The sequence below is a fragment of the Microcebus murinus genome, chromosome 6 (genome assembly GCF_040939455.1).
Source record: "Microcebus murinus isolate Inina chromosome 6, M.murinus_Inina_mat1.0, whole genome shotgun sequence".
NCBI classification, from domain to species: Eukaryota; Metazoa; Chordata; class Mammalia; order Primates; family Cheirogaleidae; genus Microcebus; species Microcebus murinus.
The window spans coordinates 11,766,721-11,788,454 of NC_134109.1; the positions used below are offsets into that span (position 1 = coordinate 11,766,721).

Consider the following 21,734-nt stretch of genomic DNA (forward strand, 5'->3'; position numbering starts at 1 on the left):
ACTCTGTCTCAAAAAAAAAAAAAAAAGAAAAACATAAAGATAACATCTTAAGTTTTAAAAATAATTTTGTTAATTAAATGTAATACTAAGCATATTTTATAGATTTTTTTGCTAAGAAATTACTGATTTTAAGATTTCTTATATTTTTTCACTTTAGTGAGTTGGCACATACCTCTTATTGAACTTATCTCATTGTTGTTAAGCGTCAGGCTATTTGTCACTCTATGATCAGCTTTTTACAACTTAAGTTCTGCAAGATGATTAAGCCCGTAATATGCTGAGACATCTATTTTGTGTTATGAATTAACATCTCCCACGCATCCAGCACAGTACTAGTTATGTACCATTTTGGAGAGAATTGAATAAATAGCAATTTTTTGTGGTTCTGTGATTCAGATGAGGACTCCCAGTTCAGAAAGGCTTTGAGATTATACTGTTGGGCAATCTGAGGGTAAGACTATATTCTCATTTTTGTGTCCCTAATACCTGGGACATAAGAGGCATTCAGTACATGTTTTTGAATCAATGATTATTACCTTTTATTTCAAATAAGATTTAACTTAAAAATGTAAAACCTAATATTCCATGCAAATAATAATCTACAGAGAGCAGGGGTGGCTATCTCAATATCAGATAGAATAGATTTTACATCCAAAAAGTTACAAGACACAGAGAAGGACATTATATATTAATAAAAGGCCAAGGCAGGAAGATCGCTTGAGGCCAGGAATTTGAGATCGGGCTGAGCAACATGGTGAGATCTGATCTCTACAAAAAAATAAAAAATTAGCTGGATGTGGCAGTACAGGCCTGTAGTCCCAGCTACTTGGGAGACTGAAGCAGGAGGATCACTTGAGCCCAGGAGTTTGAGGTTACAGTGAGCTATGAAGACACCACTGTACTCTAGCCCAGGCAACAGAGTAAGACATTGTCTCAAAAAAAAAAAAAAAGGCCGGGTGCGGTGGCTCACGCCTGTAATCCTAGCACTCTGGGAGGCCAAGGCAGGAGGATCACTTGAGGTCAGGAATTCAAGACCAGCCTGAGCAAGAGTGAGACCCCATCTCTATAAAAATAGAAAGAAATTAATTGGCCAACTAAAAATATAGAGAAAAACTTAGCCGAGCATGGTGGCACATGGCTATAGTCCCAGCTACTCGGGAGGCTGAGGCAGGAGGATTGCTTTAGCCCAAGGAGTTTGAGGTTGCCGTGAGCTAGGCTCACGGCACTCTAGCCTAGGCAACAGAGTGAGACTCTGTCTCAAAAATAAATAAATAAATAAATAAATAAATAAATAAATAAATAAATAAATAAATAAATAAATAAAAGAATTGGCAGTAGGTTCATATAAAATGAAGCAAATAGAAAAGAAGAAAATATCTCCAAGATAAAATTACATACAAAAGAAAATATAATTCTAACGTACAGCATGGCTCAGCAGTAAGCAGTATTTAAATATAATATGAACAATGAATATTGATTTAATAAAAATTATAATAGAGGTAAATACTAAAAGAGCTAAAGGATGGAGAGTAGTTGCCTCTGGGCAGCAGGACTGGGACTGGAAGGGATATAAGGCAGGGGGTTTTGTTTTTAGGGTAAGCATTTTGTAACTATTAGACTATTAAAATTATAAGCATATACTTTGATTGCAAAATTAATTTTTTTAAAGAAAGATACACCCTCAGTGCCCATAAGAACCAGAGCGACCTAGAGAAGGCTACAGTCCTAAAAGAAAGGGGTCATTTATCATATCTGTGAAGACAGTTAACCAGTGAGATTATGCTTACACATTTTAATTTACAAAGGGCTTTTACTTCATCTCAGTTGGTCATCCTTATAGCCTATGAATGTGGTGGAGCTCAGAGATTAATAACTAGCCTTTTCCCAGGCTTGTAAGTGATAAAGTTGTGACTTATAGCAGCTCTTCTTACTCTGAACACAGGAATTTGGGCATGGTGGGAGAAGGGAGCAGTTTCCAGGGATGAGGTTGGGAGGCTATGGTACACAACAGCAGGCTAGTGATTGATTGGAGCATCCACTTGTAGGAGTCTCAGCTTTGAGCCTGAAATGTTGCTGAACCACTTGGGGTGGGGGTAATGTGGGCCCGGTTAGGAGGTTTAAAAACTATGAGGGACAGGTTCCTGGGTAGGTTACCACTCCCTTTGCTTCCGAGCACTTAGCTAGGAGAACAGAGGGCTTTGTATTGTTTCAGCCATTGTTTCCTGAATAGACAGTATTCCTGTATTGGTCATTTGACTTTTTTGGCTGCCCAGCATTAGGACCTTCTTTCTAGTTTGGGGGAATTCCTCACTGTGTAGGTCTTTATAGGAGTGAGAGCCCACCTCTCATTAAAAAGAGTCTAAAAGGTCAGATACTTGTTTCTTCAGCCTTCTCTGTGGTTAGGGCTTTATTTAGCACATGACCTAGAATTTTTGAGTTGGGCGCTAATGGCTCAGAAAAGCAGAGATTGTAGAGAATTCTTTCTGGAAGCAGAGTAGGACATCAAGGAGAGAAGGCCATAGCCATGGTAGCAGTGATAATGTTCACCATTCAGGGACAGAGTGGGAGCATTAGTGGCCAGGCTTCTAGGGCAACTCAGGGTTCTCACTGGGCTTCCATGTGATGGCATCCTCACTCTGCAGCCTGCCTTTGTCCTCGTTTGTTTACTGAGCCTGATTTCCAGCTTTCCTAGCAACACTTGTAGACTAACAATATCCTTTCAGACAAATTCCTTTTCTTTTTAAGCCAGCTAGAGAGGGTTTTTTTTCTGTAGTTGCAGTGTGAAAAACCTGATTGGTAGCCGTACCTGTATTAAAAATACTAGTGTATAAAATTCCAAAATAGATGACCAGATTGGAAGAGCTCGTAAGAAGAACCAGGTGTTTGATCACTGTGACTTTTCATAATGACCTTAGGATAAAATGGGTAAACAGCTCTGAAAATAGGAAAACAACAGTAGGACTATACTATCAATTTATGATTTTTTGAGAAAAAAATTCAGTCTTTAGGAGAACTATAGATTTTCTCATGAACTTTAAGAACCCATGGGCCTACCATCCTTGTCATAAATACTGTTTACCTCAGAACAAAATAGCACAGAATTAGCACCAACCTGCATGTTTCAGTGCAGAGCATTTTACTGTAGACTTTAAATTGAAGATTTTTTTCATCGTGATCAAAAATGCATCTTGATCAATCTTTACAATATGAAACTTATTTATAACTTTAGTTTTGAAATAGAGTCTGTAATGCATTTGCCCGTATTTTCGGTAATAATGGACGTGATTATATTTTATTGAATTAAAAATCTAACAGAAACAACTGAAAGCAATGCCCTAATTTTTCCCCTTAGCAACTTGGTAAGGTTCCAAGTGTGGCTTGAAACAAATGCAAAATAGCAGAGACTCAGTGTCCCCACTCACTCATCCATCTCTTGCTCTTCCCTTCCTCTCCATTGTCCCCACATTGACACTCTTCTTCTGTCTTAGTTCATTTGAGCTGGCAGTTCATTTTACTTCTGACCATGATTGTTTCCTCTTTAGCAAATCAGTGTGAATATACTTGCTGGAGAATAATGATGCTAAGCTAAAGAGCATTATCAACAGAGCAGAGTAGTAAATGCAGGTTTCAGTTAAACATGCAACATAGATGAAGAATTAATCTCAGGTTCATGAATGGCAGTTCAAGTGATTCTGAAGTAGTATATCTCTAAGCATAATTAAATTTAGCACTTAAAAAAACAATTTTTAGGCCTGGGGGGTGGCTCAGGCCTGTAATCCTAGCACTCTGGGAGGCCGAGGCAGGCGATCACTCAAGGTCAGGAATTCGAAACCAGCCTGAGTGAGACCCTAAAAAAAAAAATAGAAAGAAATTAATTGACCAACTAAGAATATGTACAAAAAATTAGCGGGGCATGGTGGCGCATACCTGTAGTCTCAGCTATTTGGGAGGCTGAGGCAGTACGATCACTTGAGCCCAGGAGATTGAGGTTGCTGTGAGCTAGGCTGACTCCAGAGCAAAAAAAAAAAACAACAGGCCGGGCACGGTGGCTCAAGCCTGTAATCCTAGCACTCTGGGAGGCCAAAGCGGGCGGATTGCTTGAGGTCAGGAGTTTGAAACCAGCCTGAGCAAGAGCGAGACCCCATCTCTACTATAAATAGAAAGAAATTAATTGGCCAACTAATATATACAAAAAATTAGCCGGGCATGGTGGCGAATGCCTGTAGTCCCAGCTACTTGGGAGGCTGAGGCAGGAGGATTGCTTGAGCCAGGAGTTTGAGGTTGCTGTGAGCTAGGCTGACGCCACGGCACTCACTCTAGCCTGGGCAACAAAGCGAGATTCTGTCTCAAAAAAAACAATTTTTACTCCAGATTATGAGTAGAGTTTTAAAGTACAATATTTAATTACATATTTTATTTTGAAACTTAAGCCATTTTTCATATAAACTACAAACGCCTCACCTCTGACCGTCACTCTGACATTTCTTTTGTCTGTCTGGAGTATCTTTGCCTTTGATCACTAAATGTCCAATTCCACCTTTGCTTTTTTTTTTTTTTTTTTTTTTTTTTTTTTGAGACAGAGTTGCCCAAGGTAGAATGCCATGGCATCAGCCTAGCTCACAGCCACCTCAAACTCCTGGGCTTAACCGAACCTATTGCCTCAGCCTCCCGAGTAGCTGAGACTACAGGCATGTGCCATCACGCCCAGCTAATTTTTTTCTATATATTTTTAGTTGGCCAATTAATTTATTTCTATTTATAGTAGAGACGGGTCTCGCTTTTGCTAAGGCTGGTTTCAAACTCCTGACCTTGAGCAATCCACCCTCCTCAACCTCCCAGAGTGCTGGGATTAAGCCACGGTGCCCTGCCTACCCTGACTTTTAAAGACCAAACTCACATGCTACTTCCCTTGTTTTGTCTTAGCCATTAAAAGTATTTTCTACTTCCTGAGAACTTCTAAACAATTATTTTTTTTAGGTTTTGACATCTAATTTGTTTTGGAATTACCTATGCACCTGTCTCATTTCCTCTATCATCTAGTATATTATATGCTCCCTAAAGATAGTGACAAAATCTTGGTCATTTTTGAATCACCTAAAGAACCTAGCACGGTGCTTTGCTCTTAGTATACTCTCAGTTACATATTTTTGAATTATTTTTAATACCAATGGAAACTGAGTAACTTTTTCTTTAAAAAATAGAGGGAGGGTTATAATAAATGTTTAACTCTAGAAGTTGCAAACAAATGGAGAACACTTAGTCTCTAGGAGATAAATATGAAGTATTATTTATAGGTAAGTTGAAACATTGTCTAAATGGTATATAGCACTCCACCATTTAATTTACACTTTTAAATGTCAGATAAAATTATCTCATCAGCTTTTTACTTCTTGGTCCATTGATATGAAATAGAGTATCAATTGAATTTCACATATTCTTAAAAAGTCAGTTAAGGCTATTCATCTTTTGAAGCCAAAAAAATTTAATCCAGGGGCAATCTTCCCTATTGTACTAATTTATAATTCAGAGTAAAGAACTAATTAGGTATCCAAAATTCAATAATAACATTTATGAGAATAACATAATGAGAATAATTTTCATACACAGTAAATTTTATAACTCAGAATGTTAAAATAGCATGGAAATTCTTATTCTGAATCAAACATCTTTTTACTTCTTACTTGTCCTGTTTGATTTGAGGGACAATAAAATTGTAAGGAGTTGCCAGTACTTGTTTCTTATCTATTGAAAGTGGAATGTTTATTCACCCTTATTTGTATACTGAAAAGACATTGGGTATAAATGAATATCATGGGTTGTGTGACTTTTTTTTTTTTTTTTTGAGACAGAGTCTCACTTTGTTACCCAGGCTAGAGTGAGTGCCATGGCGTCAGCCTAGCTCACAGCAACCTCAAACTCCTGGGCTCAAGCGATTCTGCTGCCTCAGCCTCCCGAGTAGCTGGGACTACAGGCATGCACCACCATGCCCCACTAATTTTTTGTATATATATTAGTTGGCCAATTAATTTCTTTCTGTTTATAGTAGAGACGGAGTCTCACTCTTGCTCAGGCTGGTTTCGAACTCCTGACCTTGAGCAATCCGCCCGCCTTGGCCTCCCAGAGAGCTAGGATTACAGGTGTGAGCCACGACGGCCGGCCTGGTTGTGTGACTTTTTAAATGTAAATATATGCCACGCACTTTGTAGCCATAGAAAGAAGTGTTATTTCTAAAATATGAGCAGTTCATTTGCAGTAGAGTCTATTGAATAGCTCCTATTTTTTTTTTTTTTTTTTTTTTTGAGACAGAGTCTCCCTTTGTTGTCCAGGCTAGAGTGAGTGCCATGGCATCAGCCTAGCTCACAGCAACCTCAAACTCCTAGGCTCAAGCAATCCTTCTGCCTCAGCCTCCCGAGTAGCTGGGCCTACAGGCATGCACCACCATGCCCCGCTAATTTTTTGTATATATTTTTAGTTGGCCAATTACTTTCTATTTTTAGTAGAGACGGGGTCTTGCTCAGGCTGGTTTTGAACTCCTCACCTTGAGCAGTCCACCTGCCTCTGCCTCCCAGAGTGCTAGGATTACAGGTGTGAGCCACTGTGCCTGGCCTCCTATTTCTTTTTATTTAATTAGATGCTTTCTCAACAATAAGCAAACCCTTTTCTCTGTGGTAGTGAAATCCCAAGGATGTGTTAGGGTTAGGGAAAAGGTGATATAGCAGAAGACTTGTAAACTTACAGTATCACATTTTGTCTTGAATTATTGAGACATATGTTCTTCATTATACTTTGCATGTATCACCATTTATACATAACTTTCAAAGTAAAACGGAATAGGTAACTAATGTCAGTTGATCAAAATTTTTTATATCAGTGGTCCTAAGATGAGATGCATAAAGTATACTAATTTTTTAAATTTCAGGTTAGCATTTATTGAACTCCATTGCTGTGCAAGGTGCTATACCAGGGAGAAGGAAATTAAAATGAATAGGGTTTTTTGTTGTTATTTTTTAAATGTTCAGCTTAATGAGTTTCTTTATCATTTTTAAATTTTATTTTTTAATTGACATAATTTTACATATTTATGAGGTACATAATGTTTCATGTAATTTACAGTGATCAGATCAGTATAATTAGTAGCATGTTTATTATTGCAAACATTTGTTGTTTCTTTATATTGGATAAAACGAACAAGTTTGGTTGGTTGATTGGTTGGTTGTTTTAGAGACAGGGTCTGCCTCTGTCACCCAGGCTGGAGTATAGTGTCACAATCATACCTCACTGTAATGTCAAACTCTGGGCTCAAGTGATTCTCCTGCCCTTAGCCTCCAGAGTAGCTAGGACTACAGGCACATGCTACATACATGCCCACCTAATTTATAAAATTTTTATAGAGATAGGGGTCTTGGTATGTTGCCCAAGCTGACCTCAAACTTCTGAGTTCAAGTGATCCTCCTGACTTGGCCTCCCAAAGTGCTGGGATTACAGGCTTGAACCACTGTGCCTGGCCCAATTTTTGAATGTTAACTATGTACTTAGCTTCATGACAGGTACTTCACATACATTGTTTCATTTCATCCTCACAATGTTGCAAAGCTTAGGGAATGGTTTTCACATTTGGCAGGAAAGTTCAGAGATAAATAAAAAGTGTCCCAATGTAATGGTGTTTTGTAAATAAGAACTTTGAAGCTAAATCTGTGTTCTCATCCTGGATCTGCCACGTACTAACCATATGAATTCTGTCTGGGTTACTCAAATTAATTTCCTCTTCTTCACAGATGTGTAGGCACCAAACACTATGCCTGGCTCACAGTTGGGAGGGCCTTAACAATTGTTTTAAAAACTGAATTGTGTTAGCTCTTTAATAGAAATTTTCTGAAAGTAAGAATTATTTTCTTTAACACATCATTTGACAGCACAGTTTCAAGTTTCCAAAATAATAAAAAATTACTAGATTCAGACTCTTTAAACAAGATGCATATATCACATTCAATCTCAGCACCTGTATGATTACAATTGCAGGGAACATTCAACATTAGATGGCAAAACAGGTTCATAAAAGTAGTCCATAGAATTTTTCCATGGTGGTGGGCTGATTGGTGTAAACTCCCACTTCACTATAGTTTGATTTAATTGTAGTCTCTCATTTTTTTCTCTTGAAAACACTAAGAGAAATGGCCTAATTATCACTTTTTCCCAAAAGCCCTACTTATTTTTTTTTTTTTTTTTTTTGAGACAGAGTCTCGCTTTGTTGCCCAGGCTAGAGTGAGTGCCGTGGCATCAGCCTAGCTCACAGCAACCTCAAACTCCTGGGCTCGAGTGATCCTTCTGCCTCAGCCTCCCGGGTAGCTGGGACTACAGGCATGCGCCACCATGCCCGGCTAATTTTTTATATATATATCAGTTGGCCAATTAATGTCTTTCTATTTATAGTAGAGATGGGGTCTCGCTCTTGCTCAGGCTGGTTTTGAACTCCTGACCTTGAGCAATCCGCCCGCCTCGGCCTCCCAAGAGCTAGGATTACAGGCGTGAGCCACAGCGCCCGGCCTTATTTTTAATTTTCTGACTCTGCCATAGTCAAGTTTTGACTACTCTTCTTAGACCTACTACCACCAAGGAGTATAAAAGTAAATGGAGTCCAAGATGCAGGTTATTTGGTATAAGGAAAATAAGGATGCAGGGGAGGGCAGTCGTGACTGAGGAGGGAAAAGAAGGAAGAAAAAAACCTCTATTGTACAAATACCCTGGCTTTTCAAACTCAGAATTGAGATGTAGAGCTGAAGTTTCTGCCTTAAAACCAAGCATTGCTCTTATCTCTAAAACATCCAGAGAAGGACTGAAACCAGACATAAGCATTGTGTCTTTTTCTTGTTTGGGAAGTGGCTGGAAGAAAAACTATTTTAAGAATTAAGATAGATTAGTAATGATATTATTTAGCTTAGCTGCTACTGTGTGGAAGACACTGGGCTAAGCTCTTGTTGTAGAATACCTTACATTGCTGTGGTAACCTGTGTGGTAGTTGCTATCATTTTATCCATTTTAGAGATCAAGAAACAAGTGCTTAAGTTGCTACCTCTCCAAAGCTACTTCTACAGATCAAAAATGGACTTCAAAATAAGAATTTACTGAGCCACCTACTAACTCAGTAGCCAAGCTTCTCATAAACTTTGTACTTCAGAGGACTTTTAGATAGTATGTTCGGTAACATTAATAAACATCTATAACAACTCTATGCCAGAATTTTACATTTGAATTAAATCATTTCAAAATCAGTTTATGCTCATTGTTGAAAAAAGGGGAATGACATACAAACATCGCATAAAGTGTACTTTCACCCACTACTAATGCCTTTTCCAAATCCTTATTATTGACATACTGTGAACAGTTTGATGGGTTTCCTTATAAATCTTTGTGTGTGCATGAAGGTTTGTGTGTGTATATTTCATGTGCATATCTTGTTCTGTTGTATAAATAGCATCATGCTATACCTATTACCTATCTTGCTTTTTCATACTTAAACCTTGGGAAGTTTTTTATTTATTTCAGTACATATATAGTTACTCTTTTTAATGACTGCATGTTTTTTAAGTTACTTTCTAAAAATATAAGTAATAGATACACTAGTGGTTAAATATTCAAATAATATAAATAAAACTAAAGGTATTTAAGAAGCCTTTCCCCAGTGATAACTACTATTGACAAAAAGTGCCCTTTTTTTGAGACAGGGCCTCTGTTGCCTGAGCGAGAGTGCAGTGGCATTATCATAGCTCACTGCAGCCTCCAACTTCTAGAATCAAATGATTTTCCTGCCTCAGCCTCCCAAGTAGCTGAGACTACAGGCACATGCCACCCTGCCCGGCTAATTTTTATTATTTTTTTGTAGAGACAGGGATCTCACTAAGTTGCCCAGGCTGGTCTTGAACTCCTGGCCTCAAGCAGTCCTCCCACCTAAGCCTGCAAAACTGCTACGATTTTACTGTGCCTTGCCTAAAAGTACCTTTTAAAAAATATCTCCAAAAGACCAAATCTTAGTTGGGAGTGTATTTATGGAACTGCTGAAACAGTGAATATAAACTTTCCAAAAACTGCTTGACTTCAACCATTTTTTCATATATTTTGGTGAAAAGGGATATTAGTCTCTATTACAAATTAATATGGGTTAGCCTTACTAAAGTATATCTCCACAAAGGTGATGACTTTGATATATTAAAAGGCCTTAAGCTCTTTTATGGTTCTTTGCACTAAAAACATGTTTATATGCTTTATGCTTGGTATTGACATGTTTATAAAACTTCTGATAAATGTTTTACAAGTGATAGAGTTTGAAGGTAAAATATTTGTGTGTCTAAAAGTAGTGCCAGAAAACTGAAAATACACTGGCACACTTAAATGTCTTTGTTTCTATGTTTCTCTTCAACCGTAATAGAGTTAGGCCTTCTGAAGCAGTTTGGTTTGTTTTTAATATTAGGTTTACACTGTAATTGTTTCTCCCTAATTGAAGTTTACATTAAAGGACAATGCTGAATTTTGAAACTGTGATTCACTAAAATAATTCTAGAAAACACATGGGCATTACATTGTTTTTCTAAATCTGTTGACATCTGAGCTTGTATCTAATTATGAGTGGTTCAGAAATAATTCTACTGTGTGATTTATCTTATGCTTCATCTTAAACTTTAGATTGATACTTTTTTGTTTAGAAGTATAAACAGTAAAATTATTAAATATCTAAAGTCTTCAGTGGTGTGAACAACCACTCCTAAACTACATTTTGATGTCAGTTTTTTAGAGGTACTAAATTAAATAGAGGTAGACGGATATAGAGTTATAAATCTGATCATCATAATAGGTCTGTAAACTTGAGGGAACGGCTGCTGTGAGTTTTCAAGCAAATAAGGTTAAAATGGAGTATTATTAAGGGTGAAAAAGGTACAGCCTATTAATTCAAATGAGCCCCTCAGAATTAGCACTATGACTCCTATCCTTTATTTAACAAACACTTATTTAGCCCTTACTATATGCCAGGCCTCGAGATTAATTAAAGTAATGAATATAATCTAGTGGTAATGACTGCTATGGTGGAACCATATAGGCAGTTATAGTGCAAGTACCCTAATGGAGCAGAGCACTGGATGCCTGGGGAGCACCTAGGAAGAAGAGGAGCCCAGAACCCAGTATGGAAAGTGAGGGTAGGACATTATCAAGAAATTCTCAGAAAAGCGAAACCTAGAGGATGAGTAGGATTTAAGTAAAGATTGGAGGTAAAAGGGAGCACATCAGGCAGAAGGAACTGTAGGTACAAGGTCTACATAAATGAGACCAAAAACTTTTTGGTTGGGGTAAGTTGGCATTGCAGAGATAAGGGATGAGGCTACAGAGGCAAGCAGAGCTGTGTGATCAATAACTTTGTATGCCAAGCTGAGACAATTGGCTTTATCCTGAATATAGCAAGGCTTGTGACCTTATTCATTTCCAGTTTCACTTCATTTGTATTTTCTGAAAGCTGTCTGTCTGCAGCATGCAGAGACTCTAAGAAATATTCTAGAAATAGTGAGTTTTTAAAAAATACATGTAATTCTGTAAGCAGATAAAATCTAAATTACGGATCAAGACTACTAATTCTTCTTAAAAGTTTTGTGTTTTATTTATGCAGAAGAATTTATTGAGCACCTATTCTTTGTCAGGCACTGTGCTAATGCACTTTACTCACATTATCCTCCATGGTAGTAGGTATTATCTCCATTTGCAGATAAACTGAGACTTGAAAATATTGTCACTTACCTAGGGTTGTAGCTAGGAAGTGTTAAGGCCAAGATTTGAATCCTGGTCCTTCTGATTTTAGAACTACTCTTTCCTAGTTGGGTAAAGAGGAAATCTGACCTCTAAGAAGAAATAATCTGTGAGTACGTTGTTTTGAAGGAAGCACACAATCACATGTGAGAGGTAACCAACCAGGAGATATCAACAAGTTTTCTGAAAAGCATAATTACATGATTCTCCCCAAAAGCTTTAGACTTTTCTCTTTGTTATAATAGAATTAAGGAAACCAATTTACTGTTCAGCACTAGTGAGATAATGGTTGAGGTGAAAATAGGTATCTTTTGTTTTTAGATAAAAATGTGTGGAATCTCTGAGTTTTTTGCATACTGAATACTAGAATTGTTTTTATTTAACATTTTAATAAATCAGTGACAGGAAATCATATAGTACATTTAGGTTGTCCCTGGCTATTCCCTTTCTAGAGCTTTGGCTTGCTTTGCTGTCTTGAGACTATGCTTCTTCCTACCCTCTTGCACACCCCACAAAATCTGTGTTTGCTTCTGAATTAGAATACACCAGTACAGTGGGTACCCTTATTGAGGAACCTTGCTTGTAGTAATAGCTGTCATTACTTTAATGTTTACTGTAAGTTGTTAATAAACAATGTACTAAGGGCTAGCTATGTAGATATTATTTATTGTTCAAAGTAACTCCTGAGGTAGATGGTATTATCCACATTTTTCAGATGAGGAAACAGGCAAAAATTTCACACATCACACAGCTAAAGAGAATTGGATTTGGGTTTTGGTTCATCAGTCCAACTCTAGAGTAACTCCTACATCTAGGTAACTCCTACATCTCTCTTCCAGCAAGATGCCTGCACATAAGAACACATTCAACTTCAGGGAGTTCTGACTCTGCTGTAGGCCCCAGAGTTAGATCCTCCTGCATTGTAGTATAGTAAAGGGTTATATGTGGTGTCTGTGTCCAGAGAACTAGCATCCCCATGCCTGCTTTTCCCTTTTGTTATGCTGTTCACATTACCGCCCCAAACACTTAAATGTAAACATTAAAAATGCCATATTAGAGAACAGCAATTTATAAAGAAAACATTAAGGAAATTTCTGTCAATATTCAATTAAGTATCCTAAGAGTTCTTAAATTTAATCCTGTGTGTGTGGCGGTGCTTTCATGGCTTAAAAAGAAATCTTTTATCAGTTGTTGTCTGTATGCTTTAGCCTCCTACTTTACTAAATTACTAAAGTTATTTTCTAGAAGTTTTCAGCTGCTTTCCTATCTTTTTCTGTCTGCTTTTCCCTTTCACACAGCTTGGCAGAAGCTATAAGAATAAAGAATTCAAGCATTCAGTGTACATTTTCACACAAGCAGCATGAATCTTAGTGATTGTCTCTTTCCCATCAGAAGAAAGTAATGTTCTCAAGGTAGAGAACTTTCTCATTTCCTTTCCAGTATTCACTTGGTTTAGTGGTTAGCATTTGAAGGAACCCTTAACAACTTCCGTAGCCTGGTATTGTGTTTTAATTTAATTTTTTGAATAGGTAATACATTCACATGGAACAGAATTCAAAAGGGTGTTCAGCAAAGAGTCCTTCACACGTCTAACGTTGTCTCCAACCACTCAGTTGCCCTCCACAGAGGCAACTAATGTTACCAGTTTCTTATGTATCCTTTTATTTATTTACTTATTTGTTTGTTTGAGACAGGTTCTCATTCCATCACCCAGGCTAGAGTGCAGTGGCACCATCATAGCTCACTGCAACCTCAAACTCATGGGCTCAAGCAATTCTCCTGCCTCAGCTTCCTGAGTAGCTGGTACTATAGGCATGCGCCACCACACCCAGCTAATTTTTCTATTTTTAGTTAGACACAGTCTCACTCTTGCTCAATCGAACTCCTGACCTCAAGCAGTCCTCCTGCCTCAGCCTCCAAGAATTCTAGGATTCTAGAATCCTAGTGGCATGAGCCACTACACCCACCATGTATCCTTTCAGATAGACAATGCAGAGATTGTCTCAGGACATAACTTAAAATATATTGAAAGGGAATATAAAAAGATATTTAGATTAAATCTATAGTATAAGTAATGCCTTCTGGCATTTAGCTATTGCAAGAAAATCTTGTAAGACAGTTAATAGGGTTGGAAACTTGAAAGATATATTTCTGTGTGGATAAATACAGTCATGCACTGCATACCAAATATGTGACAGTGGTTCTATATGGTTATAATATATTTTTACTGTACCTTTTCTATATTTAGATACACAGATACTTATCATTGTGTTGCAGTTGCCTGTCATATTCAGTACAGTAACATGCCATACGGGTTTGTAGCCTAGGAGCAATAGACTGTACCGTATAGCCACACTATCTAGGTTTATGTAAGTGCACTCTATGATGTTTGCACAATGACAAAATCACCTAATGACACATTTCTCAAAATGTATTCCCATCATGAAGTGACATATGACTGGATATTACACTCTAAGACTATATCTCTATTACACCTCTTTACCAAACAGGGATAGCAAGATTCCAAACATTAGTTATAAGGGTGTAAGAAATAAAGCACAGACAAATCCAACACTTAAAATTTTTTGTCAAACTGTTATGCATCTTTACCTAAAATATCAATTCTATTTTTCCCACTCTTCAGAGATATGATAACGTTAAATGTGTTCTGAGAAAAGACAGCTGAAGTAGATCAAAGGAATGGGGGTGCTAAGGGCAGACTAAGGTGGTTAGGATTGTACCGTTTGTTAGAAGTATATCACTAGGGTGATCTCAAACTTTCTGTGACAACTAGACCCTAAGGTGAACCCTGTGATCCCCATTTTCTGATATCACACTCTTATGTAATACCTTCTCCTTAAGTGTGGGTGTGACCTATGACTTGTTTCTAACCAATGCAGTATGGCAAAGATGATAGGATGTCACCCATGGTTACACTGTCATGTAAGATTGTCTGGATGGCACACTTGCACTAGAGACTTTTTCCCTTGTGGCTTTGAAGAAGTAAGCTGCTGTGTTACGAGATGACCTGATGAGAGGCCCACATGGCAGGGACTGAGCATGAGCCCCAGCCAGCACAAGTGTGTGTTCTGAGCTAATTACTGTTATGGGCAACTGAGCTTAATTCTGCTAGAACCTTCTGACAAGCCACATGGAATACACTTAACATTTGTCCTCATGAGAGAAGAAAGAGGGGAGCATTTGCCCACCAGCTTCCATTCCCCCTTTGGAAAAGTGTTTCCCATGGGTGTTTACTCCCTTGCGTGATTCATACATGTACATGTGCCTAGCAGATTCTCAGAGATGCCTACCCTAAGGGTCAGAATTTCCACAGCAGAATACAAGAGGTACAGAGGTACAGCTGAGGCAAGATGCTGTCATATTACACCTTTGGAACTGGGTTGCTCCAGTGAAAGGTAGGATGTGAGGTGGGTACAGAGTTCCTTAATTCAGTCTACTTCTTGCACCACTCAGATCTAAGTATGTGTGCTTCATTAAATCCAATTCACAGAATCTTTGAAGTGGTGGTCAGCCACACTACAAAAGAGTCAAGGATGATGATGGAATTTTCCACAATCCAGCTGTTGCAACTGGCTGGAAGCTCCAACTAATGTTCTCATCATGACTTTATCAGAGTTCAGAGCAGGAAGCTAAACAACTCTGACTTATGGGATAAGGGAAATATAAGAATTAGACCTTCCAAACTTGTAGAAGCTGGGGAAGTGAAGGTCTGAAAGAAAGAGTAATAGGATCCAGAGGAGTTCTCCCACTGGCACCTCTGTGGAAACATTTCTGAGCACAATCTCCCTCTTCCTTCAACAAATGTAGATTTTCATTATTATTTGCCAATATTTCAGCAGGATTAGGCAGCCTACTGGGTGGGGTGACCCAGACCTTCATCCCAGAGATATCTGAGTTCTTTTTTTTTTTTTTTTTTTTTTGAGACAGAGTCTCGCTTTGTTGCCCAGGCTAGAGTGAGTGCCTTGGCGTCAGCCTAGCTCACAGCAACCTCAAACTCCTGGGCTCAAGCAATCCTGCTGCCTCAGCCTCCCAAGTAGTTAGGAATACAGGCATGCGCCACCATGCCTGGCTAATTGTTTCTATATTAGTTGGCCAATTAATTTCTTTCTATTTATAGTAGAGACGGGGTCTCACTCTTGCTCAGGCTGCTTTCGAACTCCTGACCTCAAGTGATCCGCCCGCCTCGGCCTCCTAGAGTGCTAGGATTACAGGCATAAGCCACCGCGGCCGGCCTGAGTTCTTAGTTTCTTTATCCATAGTTGCTAATACAGTTGCTGAGACTCTATTATCACTGGGCAAAGAAGAGCCAGATGTCCCAGTGAATTCCTTGGTTTCTGAAAAAAAAATTCTTTCCTGCTCCTGTTATCTAGAACTCCAGACTTCAAGTGAGTGATCCTGTTTTGGCCTTTCAAAGTGCTGGGATTACAGGCTGAGCTACCACATCCAACCTTCCTGCTCCTGTTGTATCACCACAAACCCTGCACCTTGGTTCATCACACTCAAGATCCATTCCCACAAGTGTTCCTTCAGGACCTGCCAGTGCATATAGCCAGGTTTTATGATTCTTTGGGTATCTTACACTCTTTCTTCCCAGAACAGGGACTATTTTTCCCATGCAGACCGTGTTGTGAACCTGATCTTGATTATTGGTTTAGAGGTAATGAGAGGAGACAAGGGCAGATCTTGAAAAGGACAAACATTATCTTTTCAGGCTTCTGTAGGATCTCCAGACAAGGGGAGGCAGCCACTTTCTAACAAGGAATTTGGGAATCTGCTTTTCCCATCCTAGAAAATTCAGGTTAATCTTGGGGTTTAATATGCTCAGCTGATCCACCCAAATATCCCCATTCCAGGTTTCTGTGTCCCTGTTTCCTGTCAGTACCCAAATTTTATCATAGAGGACTTGTCAAGGCTTTTTTCACATCTCTTTTGTAACTCTGATATTCTTAAAATTAAATCTTGAGCCTGAGTTTTGGCAGTATGCCTGCAGCTGCAGGACCACAGGGTCTCTTTATACGTTGACATGGAAGTCTTCAGACTTTGAAGAATGCCTGTATTTGAGGGCTGGCTAATCTGAGCCTGTCATTTTCTTTTTTCATGGCTTCTAAAGCTGTTAACTAAAGCTGGCGAACATCAGGACCTAATGTTCCCATTCCATTCAAGTGCCACCACTATTGCTGAACTACTGCTTCACCTTTCATATACACCTCATTTTAATCTACTACTGGTAAAAATATCTTTGTATTGTCACGCTGCAACTTGCAAGGGTTATCACCACCCTACTTAGAAGGAATGTGAGGGGATGGGTAGGTCTTTTTTGCCATCTGACCAGTGAGTAAGTGAGTTATAGAATCTCATTCAAGAATCTTATTTTCTAGGGCCATTTCTATTATTAGCTCTCCTTGTCTGGTTATCTCCTCCCATTCCCCACAGTCCCTGCTGAAACCACATCCCAAAACAAAGGCTTGTGTGCAGGTCATTTATTTGGTAAGTAGTCCCATGAACTAGAGTGGAGGGTATGAAACTGGGAAGAAAGGAGAGCAGTACGAGAGTGGGTTACTGAGCTAGTCACCACTGCAGGCACCTGGATTTAAACTTTTCAGAATTGTCTTCCTGAAGAATAGAGAGGAGCTCTCAGAAGTCACAGCATCCAAGGACTGACAGTATAAAATGCTGAAGTGCAGGTTGGCTTGTCTTTTAGCCCATATGTCTGACTTATTTTCTGCCTTAGATCTGGAATTCTTGGTTGCCTTTTTAAAATTGATTTGTTAGGATGATAGGATAATAGCAGTGTTTTAGAAAGCAGACCTTTCAGTGGTGTCCTCTGTATGGATTGGTACACTGGAGGGAGGGAGACAGTAGGAAATATTTCAGTAATTGATGTGTGAGGTGCTGAGGATTTGAACAAAGGTGGTATTAGTGGGCATGGAAAATAAAAAGGCTAATCAAAAAGTATTTTGAAGGAAGACCTACAGATGAGGGCATGTCAATCACAGAGGGATCACAGCCTGATCTGGCACAGGCTGATACGTTAGAGAGTTCAGGGTCAGTGATAGAACTGCCCAAATTCAAAGCTCATGTTATTTCTACTGCTACCCACCACCTTCTCTTCCCTGTTGTTTCTTAATTCCTTTTCTCATAATCAATCATGCATAGGTTAATAAGAAAGGATTGAAGCAACTTTTCTCTTAAGCCTATTTGCATTTTAAGTCTTATTTCTAACTCTGATGCCTCACTGAAGACTCACCGGGCCCAGTCTAAGGCTAGCCTTGCTCTAAACTTGTGATGATGTTTTGTGTGACATGGCAAACTATAATCTCTCTCCATAGTTCCTTTCCTTCCTTCCCTCCCTCTTGCCTGTTTCCTTCTTCCTTTTCCCACTCCAACTCCAATATGAAACTTTGGATCTGGAAGCTATTTTTACATTTCCTGTTAGCCATGAGCCAGTGAAAAAATTTTCTACTCATGTTGGTCAAACAAGCAAGAGATCATACCTAGGAACAATGAAGAGTGTGAGGGGCATGAAGACAGATATGACAGTGTATTCAGGAGAGCTGTCAACACTAAGGCTTATTTTAGTTACCAGAGGAACAAACATGAAGAGAAAACTAAAAATTTTGATAATAAAAACAGAAAGTGATCCTATTTAACATGTAGCAGTAACAATCATTTGTGTTACTAAATTTCAAATTAATTTGTTTTACCTGTTTGTAGCTCAGCTTGATCATTCATGTTGGTTGTGTAGCTGAAGTTTTTGAAAAGAGACATTTTTGCCCTCATTGAGGATTAGAAAGAAAATATTCTGTTGAAATAGAATAGAAAAGAATTAAACAAGTAGGAAATGGATCTGTAAACTATGGTTATTATACAGACAAAAGGAATTTTGAGACGTTGACTTTATACCATCTGCCAACCTCCTAACAACATCATTGAAAACCTGCTACCTGAGCAGAGTGCACTGTTGCCTTTTATTCATGAAATGCCTTGGCTACAGGTAGAGATTTTCTATTACAAGGAAATTGTTCATAAAAGCTTTTGAGTTCATCCCAGAAGTCCTCTACTGGCTACTGGATGAGGTTTGTCCTCCTCAGTTTGGCATTCAAGGCTCTCCATAAAATCATGAAGACTGTTCAAAACTTTTCCATATTTCCCACTTGTCATCTGTACATATCCATGCCTTTGGGTGTCATATATATGTGGATCTTATTATGGTGGTCTCAGAGTATTCCTTTGTAAGGATGCCATTTTAATGTTTAGATTAAATAAATTAATCTTATATTTGCTCTGTTACCATTTTTCTAAAAATGATTATATCTTTGCAATGGAATCAGCTTGGATATCTTCTGACCTTAGTTCCCTATCCAGTGTAAGGGTTCTTTGTACTATGTCGCTAACAAAATGAACCAGCCTCTGCTCCTACGCTTTTTTAGAGGGATCCTTTTTTTGAGGAGAGAAATTCTAGTTGTTGGAAATTTCTTATCAGTGAGCCAAAATCTCCCTCTTTTGAATATCCATTTGTTCTTTGACCCTTGAACAATAGAGAAATCAGTTATTTCTCCCTTGCCTCATGAAGGCCCATCAGACATTTAAAACAGCTCTAATGTCTCTGGTTAGGTTTCTCCTATACAACCCAATAATCTCATTTGCTTGGAGCTTTTTTCCTGTGACAAGTCTCAAACTCTCTTCTAGTCTCTTTCCCTTCTCTGAGAATCCTGCAGCACGGTTAGTGCTCGTCTAAAAAACATAGGGCCCAGAACAACACAGCACCTCACAGGAGAACAATGTGACATAGTTCCTTGATCAGGACTCAGTACAGTGCTTGTACCTGAAGCCTGACATTGCTTTGCCTTTATAGCGGTTGTGTCACATTGTGTCACATTTTGCATTCATTCATTTAGAGCACCCAAATATTGTTTACATAGTTGGCAGTTAAGCTAGTTCTCCCATCATATACTGTGCAGTTGATTTTCTTTAAGTGTAGAACTTTCTGATTTTCCTGGATACATTTCTACTTCATTTTGACCGATTTCTTTAGCCAGTTATGATTCTGCTATGCAGTGTGTTGTTAACTATGTTTCCCAGTTTTATGTCATCTGAGATCTTGAACCATATTTTGTACACATTTTTATTCATGTTCTTGATAAACACCACAAAAAGAGAGGCTCCTCCAACCCCTCAAGTCGATCAGTGCTACTTACCATTGGTTCTGTTAGGCACTCTTCTGTCATCCATCTCCTATCTCTTCATCTTATCTGCAAAGATCTCATTCGTATAGTCAACACATTTTCATCTAGCACCTACCATGTGCAAGAAGGTGCTAGAGATACACTGAGGACAGCAGTCTCTATCTTGTGGTGCTAACAGTCTAGCAACATCATGAAATACTTTGTGGAAATCAAGTTACACAATTATGTTTCTCCTTACCTGGTACCATATCAAAAAAGCGAATGAGGCTTTACTTTTTGTAGATACCATGTTGGCTATTAGCATTCTGTCACCTGAACATGGGATTCACCCCATTTCTCCTTTCACCTTTCATGGTTTCACAAATAACTGTGAACTTTGAAAGTCTCTGAAATTCATTGGTGCCCTTTTTTGGCTATATCTTTTAAAGCTCTGAGCTCATTAGAGAACAGTCTGTATAGCCATATTTTTGGTGGTGGTGGTGGCATTTAAACAATTCTTTTTTTTCACATTATCAAGATTGTTTTTTATTTTATAGTAAACTTAATGAAGAATTTCTGTCCAGCTTTAGCTGTTTTCCCTCCCACAATCTTTGTCACTCAGATTTTATATTTTATCTTTATATTTGGAAATGAACTTTCCTAGGGAGAATAGCTGGCTATCCTCAGATTTTCTTCTTTGAGTTCTTAAAATACCATAGTTAATTTCTCCAGGATACTGGTCCTTTTCACTTAAACCACTTACTTCTTTTTAAGTTTGCCAGAATTAAGCCTAGATGAGCATAAAACTTTGATACTTTGTCTGTTTTCGGAGGGATTAAACTATCAACAATGTAAGGTGTTATGTTTTCATGAAGACTATACAAAGAACAGATGTCTTCGTAGTTGGCAGCCTACTTATCTTCTTCTCAGGTGTGGATTCTCTCATCAGTGAAGTGTCATCCACATCCTTCCTCTGGCTGATTTCTACAACTGTACCATTTCTATCTACTCTTCTTTCCGCTTTGGTCCAAAGCTCTCCACCATACTGTCTTATTCAGATTATTGGATTTGCATGTAAATGTTTATTTTCTTTAATGATTCAGAGGATTCTCTGCTTTTTCTGTAGAACCATCACTATCGGCTAGCAGATTTTCTATAGATGCCATAGTCTATTGTTACCCCATCCCACCAAATCTTGGTGATTTTCATGAGATTTTATATATCTCCTTGAATTCTTTTTTACTATTGCTACTTTTAAGTATAGTGCCTAGCACACTGATGTTCAATAATAATATTTATGATTAATCTCAAGAAGTATTTGCCTTCTCTTTTAGGGTGTGAGGATATCATTGCTGAGAGCATCTCATTAGATACCTTAATTGCCATCCTCAAGTGGAGCTCTCATCCATATGGCTCTAAATGGGTGCACCGACAAGCTTTACATTTCCTCTGTGAGGAATTTTCCCAGGTCATGACTTCGGATGTTTTTTATGAACTCAGCAAAGACCATCTGCTTACTGCTATCCAGTCTGACTACCTACAGGTAATCATTTATACATCTCTCAAATTCATTATCATTCATATGTGCACCAAAAAAAATCCATCTGTATTCTTCCATCTAGGGTAGGGCAGTGGGAGAGAAACAGGCTGTGATCAAACCACCCAGAACTGCCCTCTTCATATTTGTCAAACAAAAGCCTCTGGCTTACTGGCTCTTCATGCACAGTGCTGCCGTGACCCAACATGTGAACAAGCTCAGGT

General features: G+C 38.5%; 1 protein-coding gene across 2 annotated transcripts in view; it reads left to right on the top strand.

The window, feature by feature from the left end:
• BTBD7 (BTB domain containing 7) overlaps window positions 1–21,734 on the top strand; it is an 84,863-nt gene that overhangs the window by 42,303 nt on the left and 20,826 nt on the right. The window contains exon 4 of one of the 2 annotated variants that reach the window (XM_076003754.1): window positions 21,308–21,516. In XM_076003754.1, the coding sequence (XP_075859869.1) occupies window positions 21,308–21,516 (209 nt within the window). The other variant, XM_076003755.1, reaches the window with a different exon arrangement.